General features: G+C 60.1%; 1 protein-coding gene across 1 annotated transcript in view; it reads left to right on the plus strand.

Moving 5' to 3' along the window:
- Positions 1-856: 856 nt before the first annotated feature.
- LOC113490884 (E3 ubiquitin-protein ligase RNF213-like) overlaps positions 857-9915 on the plus strand; it is a 10173-nt gene continuing 1114 nt past the window's right edge. The window contains exons 1-15 of the mRNA XM_026867495.1: positions 857-935; positions 1241-1275; positions 2397-2491; positions 2673-2823; positions 2919-3087; positions 4110-4201; positions 5432-5689; positions 5910-6045; positions 6494-6577; positions 6791-6959; positions 7181-7376; positions 8179-8256; positions 8497-8697; positions 9064-9153; positions 9392-9552. Coding sequence (XP_026723296.1) covers positions 872-935; positions 1241-1275; positions 2397-2491; positions 2673-2823; positions 2919-3087; positions 4110-4201; positions 5432-5689; positions 5910-6045; positions 6494-6577; positions 6791-6959; positions 7181-7376; positions 8179-8256; positions 8497-8697; positions 9064-9153; positions 9392-9552 — 1979 coding nt within the window. The 5' untranslated portion in view covers positions 857-871. The remainder of the gene's footprint in view (positions 936-1240; positions 1276-2396; positions 2492-2672; positions 2824-2918; positions 3088-4109; positions 4202-5431; positions 5690-5909; positions 6046-6493; positions 6578-6790; positions 6960-7180; positions 7377-8178; positions 8257-8496; positions 8698-9063; positions 9154-9391; positions 9553-9915) is intronic.

Consider the following 9915-nt stretch of genomic DNA (forward strand, 5'->3'; position numbering starts at 1 on the left):
TCAGTCTGGAGAAGAGGAGGCTGAGGGGAGACCTCCTGGCCCTCGGCAACTCCCTGCCAGGAGGGGGCAGAGAGGGGGGATGAGTCTCTGGAGCCAAGGCCCCAGCGCCAGGCCCCGAGGGAATGGCCTCAAGCTGCCCAGGGCAGGGTCAGGCTGGCTCTGAGGAAGGATTTCTGTGCAGAAGGGGCTGTTGGGCGTTGGAATGGGCTGCCCAGGGCAGGGGGGAGTCCCCGGGATCCCTGGGGGGTTGAAGAGTCGGGCTGAGCCAGCGCTGAGGGGTCTGGGGGAGCTGGGAAGGGTCAGGGGGTGGGTCAGTTTGGGCTGGAGGAGGTTCCAGGGCTTTCCCAGCCGAGGTGACTCAGGGTTCTGTGGAGCCAGCCCCAGCATCCTCCTTCTTGCCCAAGTTCTTCCGCCGCTCAGACGATGGTGGAGTCGCTCATTCCCGAGCTTGGCTTCCCCTCAGGTCTCTCCGTGCCTGAGTTGTTCCTCTCATCTGAGGGCTGCAGGAAGCAACCAGGACATGGTGCTGCTCTTTTTTGGAAGCGAAGACAACAGCCACCTCTTGATTCTTCCTCTCTCTTCGAGGCCACGTTTTCCTCGTGGTTTATTCAGTTCCAGAATCAAAACTCATCAGTAATTGTGACTCTGGGGCTTCCCTCTCTGATGTGCCTCGCTCTCTCGCTTGCTCCTCGTTCCCTCACCAGAAGTTCCTCCCTGAGGACTGTGGCCGTGCAGGAGGAGCCTTCCTCCCCACTGCTTACTCCAGGAGCAGAACTCTTCCTCAGATGGGCGGGAAGCGAGCGAGGAAGCCGCTGACCCCACGCCTCACTTGCTGTCCCGTTTCCTTCCCAAGGGCTCCTACCTTCCCACCATGCCTGGAGACCTGCTTTTCGATGAGAAGAACTGGAAAATTGGGCAGAGGGATACAATTTATAGTAAGTATCGGGGAATCTCACTGCTCTGGCGCTCGTAGGGGACGGCGCTCAGCCAGGGGATGGAAGGGAACGTTTGAAGACACGTCAAGGCCGACTCGGTCTTGTTGAGTCCTTCGTGATCTCCGCTTGGGTGGAGCAACTTCGGGTCCCTTTTTGTCGAGCTCTGTGAGAGGCACGTGGTGGGGCTGGATGGTGGGAGGAGGGGAGCCAGGCCTGTCACCCCCTCGGTGAGCTTCTGGCCACGTGGCCATCCTGGAGGTTGTTGTGGGAAGCGACTAACCAACCGTATCCCCTTTCACACGTAGCTTGTCAGTGTGGCTCCTGCTGGGTTGTCACCGAGGTAAGTGACTCCTTGGGGCCGGGGGTCTCAGCTGCTCTGTCTTCTCACGCTTCTCACTGCAGCTCTGTCACCTCCATGGGAAAAAGCCCGGCTTGGGATGAGCTTCTCGGGTCTTCTTCTGGCTGCCCATCCTCTTTGCATCATCTCAAAATGCATCTTGACCTCGTGGCTGGGCTGTTTCTACTGGGTGGCTGCTGTAGATGCTCCTCCCGCTGCCCTGCTCCCCTCCTGCCCACGTGGACGCCAGTGTCACCTCTGTGTCAAGTGTCAAGCTGCGAGAGCAGCTGCAAGGCTCAGAAGCCAGTTGGGTTCTTCTCCAGCCCAAGTGGGCTCTTATCCAAGGCTATTAGGTTCTTCTCTAAGCCAACTGCGTTCTCCGAGCCCGTTGGGCTCTTCTCCGAGCCAGTTAGGTTCTTTCTCGAGCCATTTGGGTCCTTCTCCAAGCCAGTTGGGTTCTCCAAGCCAGTTGGGCTCTTCTCGGGGCCATTTGGGTCCTTCTCCAAGCCAGCTGGATTTTTCTCTGACCAAAATGGTCTCTTCTCCAAGCCAGTTGGGTTCTTCTGCAAGCCAACTGGGTCCTTCTCTGAGCCAATTGGGTCCTTCTCCAAGCCAGTTGGGTTCTTCTCCAAGCCAATTGGGTTCTCTGAACCAGTTGGGCTCTTCTTCGAACCAGTTGGGCTCTTCTCCGAACCAGTTGGGTCTTTCTTCAAGCCAGTTGGGTTCTTCTCCAAGCCAGTTGGGTTCTCCAAGCCAGCTGGGTCCTTCTCCAAGCCAGTTGGGCTCTTCTCCCAGTGAGGTGCTGGGCTAAGTGGAGCTGGGATTTGTGTCTCCCCATGGGAGCAGTGGAGCAAAGTGGGTACTTCCAGGTCTTGGTTAGTCCCCCCTAAATTGGCGCCTAATGGTGTCCTGCTGGCTGTAGGAAGAACCTGGTTGGTCTGGAGATGTTTCCTCGTGGGCACGCGTCTCCTCCTGCCTCACGTTAGCTGTTGCGATGACCCCGCGTAGGAAGCCAGGGGGAGGATATGGCAACGCCCTGGGTGCCCTTGGCTTTTGCTAGCCGCCTTCAGCGCCCGGTTGGGCTTCCAACCTTTTTGACCCCACCTTCGTGTGTCCAAACGCAGTGTGGGCTTCCCATGGAGGTGAGGAAATGCCAGTGTGGCGCTTCCGTTGGGGGAACTGACCACAAACCTGTGGCGGGCTTCATGAGTGAGAATACGTAAGTAAACCCTCCAGGCTCCGCAGGCCCAGAGGACTTCACCTGTCCACCTCCCCCTCCCGCAGAGCCACGGGCACGGGGAGAATGCCGTGGTTGGCCAAAGCAAAGGTCTCCGCGTCCCGTGGTCCCAGCGTGGGACCTTGCAGAAGACGTGGTGGGTAATTGCTCTTTCTGAACGCAGCACCGAGGACAGAACGGAGAGGGGCTACATCCTGGGGAGCCCTCTCTCGCGGAGGAACGAGCTGGAGAGGTGCCTGTCGCCTGCCTGCGTGGGTCTTGCGAGGACTCTGCTCCATTCGTCCCTTCTGCTGGGGCTCTACTCTGACAAAAAGGTGAGTGGCCACCGCGCCGGCGGGGAGGAGCGTTCGGCTTAGCTGGAGGGGGAGACCTTGAGAGCTCTGACAGAGGAACCTGCCCCCTCCCCCAGGCCGTTCTAGACCTGATGAAAGAGCAAGTGGAGGATGTGGAAAAGTTCTTCTGGGGCCACCTTCAGAAAGACGTGGCGTGCCTGGCGGAAGCGCTCAGCAAGAACACGGAGGATGCCGTGCTGACTGTCCATCTGTTTCTACAGGACCTGAGCAACAACAACCCAGCAGGTAGAGGGACGATGGGAAGCTCAGGGAGGGCAACAGCAGGCTCCCGGTGGTTGGGTTTTAACTGGGACTGGAGGTATTGGTTCCTCCTTCCTGGGCGAGTCTCCATCCTGGGAAATCCAGAGTCACCTTGGCTGGAAAAGCCCTTGAGGCTCCTCCAGCCCAACCTGAACCTCCCCCTGACCGTTCCCAGCTCCCCCAGATCCCTCAGCGCTGGCTCAGCCTGACTCTTCAACCCCTCCAGGGATCCCGGGGACTCCCCCCTGCCCTGGGCAGCCCATTCCAACGCCCAACAGCCCCTTCTGCACAGAAATCCTTCCTCAGAGCCAGCCTGACCCTGCCCTGGGCAGCTTGAGGCCATTCCCTCGGGGCCTGGCACTGGGGCCTGGGCTCCAGAGACTCCCCCCCCTCTCTGCCCCCCCTCTCAGGGCTGGCTGTCTCCATCCCGGAGGGGCTGGTGGCTGCACTGGGTTGTCCCTTCACCTCCTCTTGGCCACCAGAAACCCACCCGGGATCTTCTTCTGTGCCCCAGCCCCTCTTTGGGAGCCCAACCTCAGATGCAACCTCCTGGGTGCTCCCCGTGGTTTTCGAGGTGGTCCCCGTGGGTTCCCAGTTGCCGAGGGCCAGGAGGTCTCCCCTCAGCCTCCTCTTCTCCAGACTGAACCCCCCCAGTTCCCCCAGCCGCTCCCCAGCAGACCTGTGCTCCAGACCCTGCCCCAGCTCCGTTGCCCTTCTCTGGCCACGCTCGAGTCATTCAATGGCCTTTTCGGGGTGAGGGGCCCAAAACGTGGTGGGAAGACAAGGAGGGCAGTGAGCTCGTTCAGAGCCCTGAGAGCAGCTTGAGGGCGTGAGCAGGTTGGGAGATAGTTTACTCCAAGTAGGCCTCCGTGTCACCCCTTCTGCTCTCCGTTCCTCTTATTTCTGCATCATCTTACTCCTTGCCGTCGGGAAAACTCACCAAAGCTCTGGGCAGACCCCAGGGTCTCCAAGGTAAGAACTCCCACATTCCTTTGTGTTTTCTACAGATGGGGATGTAGCCTTGAGTGTCCTGCCTGAGAAAAAGGACCGAGAAGTATGGGAAACCTCCTTCAAAGCCCTGGCTCAGCCCTTCTTCCAGGTACGCCTGCGCCCAGGTGCCGCTCGCGGGCCTCACGCAGCCAAGACGCCGCTTCGCCGGCCAGCGCGGCCACATCCGGACGCGCCTGCCAAGCTCGGGGTGTTCCCACGGGGGAGAGAAAGAGACTCGTCCCCTCTGGTTTGAACTGGGAGCTCGTCCTGCTGCGGTCTCCTGTTCTGCTCCTGCGGAGCGATGGCTCGTTGGATGCTTTTGAGATGCCGATTTGCATCGGCCTTGGGAACCAGTTGGGTTTCTCCCTTCGTTGTCCTTGTCCCTTTGGTGGCAAGTTCCCACCACGGTCCCCCACTTCTCCAGAGCTCGTGTTGCTTTTCTTTGCCCTAAGACCCCCTGAATCCCCTTGGGCTGGTTCAGTAGCGAAGGATTTTGGACAGGCTGGAGCCATGGGCTGAGCCCGACTGGGGGAGTTTCACTGAGGGCAAATGCCGGGGGCTGCCCTTGGGCCACAACAGCCCCCAGCAGGGCTGCGGGCCTGGGGAGGAGTGGCTGGAGAGCTGCCAGTCAGAGAGGGACCGGGGGGTGATTGACAGACGGCTGAACAGGAGCCAGCAGTGTGCCCAGGGTTCCAAGAAGGCCAATGGCATCCTGGCTGGTGTCAGCCCTGGCGTGGCCAGCAGGGACAGGGAAGGGATCTGAGCCCTGGGCTGGGCACTGGTGAGGCCGCCCCTCGCTGAGGGGGTTCAGTTCTGGGCCCCTCACCCCAAAAAGGCCATTGAGTGACTCGAGCGTGGCCAGAGAAGGGCAACGGAGCTGGGGCAGGGTCTGGAGCACAGGTCTGCTGGGGAGCGGCTGGGGGAACTGGGGGGTTCAGTCTGGAGAAGAGGAGGCTGAGGGGAGACCTCCTGGCCCTCGGCAACTCCCTGCCAGGAGGGGGCAGAGAGGGGGGATGAGTCTCTGGAGCCAAGGCCCCAGCGCCAGGCCCCGAGGGAATGGCCTCAAGCTGCCCAGGGCAGGGTCAGGCTGGCTCTGAGGAAGGATTTCTGTGCAGAAGGGGCTGTTGGGCGTTGGAATGGGCTGCCCAGGGCAGGGGGGAGTCCCCGGGATCCCTGGAGGGGTTGAAGAGTCGGGCTGAGCCAGCGCTGAGGGATCTGGGGGAGTTGGGAAGGGTCAGGGGGAGGTTCATGGTGGCACTGGAGGAGCTTCGAGGGCTTTTCTAACCGAGGTGATTCTGTGATTCTGGGTGGCTCCTAACGACCTTTTGGTTTCTTGCAGAAATTAGAGCAGAGGCTTAATTCTGTCAAGGAGCAGAGGATGAACGAAGGTCCCCACGGCTCCAACCTCCTCCTGAAACTGGCGTATAGCCAGACGCCACCTTTGGAAAACCTGCCGAGGGAGGGCTTGATCAACCAGCCTTGCATGTGGAAGTTTGAGCAGAAAACCACCATCCAGTCCCTGATGCATTTCCTCCAGCAGGAGGATGGAGAAGGCTCTGGAAGCTCCTACCCCATCCTGCTGGAGCTCCTCTCCAAGGTTTGCTGCGGGAACATCTCCTCTCCTCCCAAACACCTGCAGGCGCTGAGTCGCTTCAGCCTGGTTGGTGGCCAGGGGGCACTGGGGTCATTTTTTTTTTTTTCCCCGCACCATCTTTCTTCGGAGCATCCAAGCAAAACAAGGTCCCCCTCCCCGTTCCCCCGTGGTGCCAGGTGGGATCCCCCTCCCTCGAATCACGCTGAATTTTTTTCTCTTCCAGCTTGAGAACATCCAACACGTCCGATACCTGCCCGACATTTTCCGTCTGCAGAACGCCCTGATCCACTTCTTCCAAAACAGCTACAAAGGGGAAAATTACACAGTCAGGCAATTCCTGGATCAGCCGGAACTTTCAGGTGCCATCTGGAATTCCGTCGTGCCCGGGCCGCGGGTGTTAGACACCCCCTCGGCACCCAGATTCTCCCCTGAGAAGCTGCTGCCTGTAGTTTGCGTCGTGGAGGCAACTCAGCTGACATCAAGGCTGGGGGTGCCTCTGCCAGAGCAATTTTGGGGGGTGATTTAGGCGAGGTTGAAGGCATCGGGGTGGATCCAGAGCAGACCCTTTCTCCTGGGGTGTTTGATGCTTGGCGAGGGTGTCCTCGGTGGGGGTGAGGCTTTTCAGCTCCGAGGTCGTGGCGCCTGGTTGCTTGATGCCACGTGAGGTCTCAGGCGGGCTCAAAGCCCGGCTCAAGCCAACGCGCAGCGCGGGGTGACGCCTCCGGCGCTGGAGAGATCCTTTGGCCTGACGTGTCTCCTGGGAGGGGGCCTTGATGGGGCTGTTTTCTCCTCTCCCTTTTCCCACAGACGACCAGCGTTTGACTTTCAGCAGAGCTATCGAGACGATCCGGAAAGTTTGGAGAAATATTAAGATGAACCCATCCAGCTCGGGTAGGTGGTCACGTCCCTCCGAGGCCGAGTTGCTTTCGGCAGCTCCCCTTTGTCGCAAAATTTCTGAGCTTTCTTGCTTTCCATCTGCTAAAACCAAATTAAAAACCTCTTCTGAAAAGACAAAACCTCGTTAAAAAAAACCCGTCCAAGACCTCAGCGAAAGGGATAATTGATCCGTGCTGCGGTAAAAGACCGTTCCGCCTTTTATTCCAGGCATCCCCTTCCTGCCGAACCTTTCACCGGACAACATCAACACCAACACCGCTGTCCTGCACCTCCTCCCCACCCAACCCTCCATCAGCCACCTGGTGACCAGGTTCCTCATCCAGCTGCAAAACAACTGCGTCAACACTGCCGCGGTGGTCACCAGGGAGAAGCAACGGTGGGTCTCGAGCCGCTCACCCCTCGGCCTTCTGCGTCTCCTCCACCCTCTGTTAAAGGCCCCGCGAGAGGCTCTCAGGGCTTCCAGGGGAGCCGCGGTGGCCAAGCGATGCCGTTGCGAGGCCGCGGTGGTCTTTTGTTTGGCAAAGCCGGTCCTCGGTGGGGGAATAGGCCAAGGCGAGAGGCCCTGCACCCACACGGGGCCAACCGTTCCTCTCCCAGGTCCATCTCTGCGGAAGAGGTGAAGCCCTCCTCCGTGCTGGCCGTAACCAAGAGCGATCTGGTGACCATGGCGCTCGCCAACTTGCAGTATGAGGTAGACGAGAACGGCCTCAAGACGACCTACTTCGACTTCCAGATGCTGCAGCGGCAGGTGGTTCATCGCTTCATCAGCGGGAAGCCCAGCATCAAGGCTCAGGTGAGCTCAGCGCTGGCCAAGTTGGGTTGTCCCAGGCCAGCGGCGGGACTGGAGCCCCTTTCCAGCCTCTTCTCCGTGTCTTTCTGGAGTCGTCAGACTCGACTGAAAGCTTTGGCAGATCCGCACGTCTGTCTCTGTTCCTCGGGGGGGGGGTTTGAAGGTTTTTCATGGCCAGAAACCCCTTCTGTGGTCAGGAAATGGTGGCCTGAAAGGTACCGTGGGGACCTACAGCCCCGTCTCTTGTTGAAGAGGAAGCCAACCTGGTGTCTTTGGGAACGAGGGAAGAGTTGGGAGCTGTTCCGAGAACTTCAAGAGGGATCTTCCAGGGTTATGATTGGTCCAGAGGGAGACTCTGAAGCACGTCTCTGGCTGGAGGGCTCCGTTCTGTGAAGATGGAGCTTGGAGCTGCTGGGAAAAAGGGACTTGAGGCCACCAGAAGCGGGTTGTCCTGCAGCAGCTGGGTGTGTGTGTGTGTGTGTGTGTGCTCTGAAGGTGGAGATCAGTCCCCCCTGGCTGATCCCGGGGCTCTTTCGGTCCTCGGAAATAGCTCCCAGGAGGCCTTTCTCCGTCGCCTTGCTGGGGATGGAGGTGAGGCTGTGAGCTCCTCCATCATGGAGGTGCCTTCCTCCAGCCAACAGGGACCTCCACAACCCCACCGTGGCCTCAGGAGGCCACCGACCGCCTCCTGCAGAACCCTCGGGGACATCCCCTGGGCTCGCGTTTGCCCAGCTGAGCTTCTCCGCTGGCCCCCGTTAGGTGACACTGGGCCCGTTCGTAACCATCTGTCCCAAACCCTTTCCAGACGGCTCCATCCATTGCCCTCAAAAACGTGAGGACCCTCCAGGCCACCAAGATGGAAGTCAGGGAACAAGTGCCCCAGGTAGGACACGAGGCGTGGGTTTTCTTTCTCCTCCATCCAACCCTGAGGTCTCCCTTCAAGTCCCGTGACACGACACCGGGACACAGAGACTGGGCAGACGTGTGGGGAGACCCAAAACCAACTCGAGCGAGGGGTTGGACCCAGTTCTCCTGCACGAGGGAGGGCATCACGTGGGAGGGCATCACGTGGTGGTGGTCCCCGCCCTCGCTGGGTCCCGCCCTTGACATCCCTGCTCTTCAGGAGCTGCTCAGTGTCAACCAGCAGAAGCGCATCATGGAAGAGGCCCGCTCGGTCAACGCCCTCTCCAAGGCCTTGGCCACCTTGAAGGTGGCTGCCGAGTTCCTGGCCGTGACGGGCGGTGACCCGGATCGCCTGTTGCCCAACTATGTCCGGCAAGACTTGAGGATGGACGCCGGCGCCAAGCAGTTCCAGGACCTACCGGTGGGCGAGGGGGGCTCAGGGCGGGTGGGAAGTGGGACCTTGGTCCCTCCGCCCCTCTGGGAGGGGCTTTGCATCTCCCAGGGCTTCCACCACCTTCACGTGCTCCACGGTCTAACGTCCGTGGAGGGTTGGGGGTCTCCTGCTCAGAGCAAAGAGGTCCTGGGGACACCCGGGGCCCTGGGGACAGCCCAGGTGGGGGGCCCCGGTGATGTGGGAGCCTAGGGGAGGTTGATGGGCCCATCTGGATGCTTGAACTGGGCAACCGAGTTGCAGCCGTGGTGGCCCAACGCGTCCTCTTCCAGCTGAGCGTAGGTGGGACCTTTCCGAGGAGCTGAACGCCTGTGCCCCTCTGTCACCCTTCTCCAGGTGGTGCCCAACACCCAACTGAAGCACATCCTGTCGCTGTGGCAGGTCCTGGCAGCTCGCAGGTCCATGCTGTTGGTCCAGATGAACCAGGTGAGGAAGATGAGGTTGGGGGAGGAGGGAGGGAGGAAGTAAATATGTGGCTGGGGCCAGGTGACATTTTCGACATCCGCCCCTCAGCCCTTCCGTGGATCACGTCAAGGTCTCTGGCCCATCCTGAGGATAATCCACTCCCCTGGGTGTTTTTAAGACTGGCTTAGGTCTCGGAAGCTCTCTGGTGGCCCTGATAGGAGGGTCAAGGACACCAAGAGGCTTGTGGTGGTTTTTGCAGGATCCCTTCTGCCTGGTGCCCAAGGAGTTCCAGGGGAAGCTGGATGCAGGGCAAGCAAAGGACCTGGCCTTCGCGTTGTCCAACACCAACCTCGACCTCTTCCTCATCGAGCTGCACGAGATGATCATGGTGGCGTTGTCCAAATTTCAGCCCGAATACGAGTAAGTCCAGGGCGTGTCCTGGAAGAGCTGGAGCAGGGGAAAAAAAGTCGTGACTTCCCGGAAGGGTTTGGTTGAGGAGAGAGCTCTGAAGGTCTCTGGTCTAGAGAGTCTAAAACCAGCCCTGACAGGAGGGGGCAGAGAGGGGGGGGAGTCTCTGGAGCCAAGGCCCCAGCGTCAGGCCCCAAGGGAATGGCCTCAAGCTGCCCAGGGCAGGGTCAGGCTGGCTCTGAGGAAGGATTTCTGTGCAGAAGGGGCTGTTGGGCGTTGGAATGGGCTGCCCAGGGCAGGGGGGAGTCCCCGGGATCCCTGGGGTGTTGAAGAGTCGGGCTGAGCCAGCGCTGAGGGGTCTGGGGGTGTTGGGGA

The sequence above is a fragment of the Athene cunicularia genome, unplaced genomic scaffold (assembly GCF_003259725.1).
Source record: "Athene cunicularia isolate RWA unplaced genomic scaffold, athCun1 SCF_56, whole genome shotgun sequence".
NCBI lineage: Eukaryota > Metazoa > Chordata > Aves > Strigiformes > Strigidae > Athene > Athene cunicularia.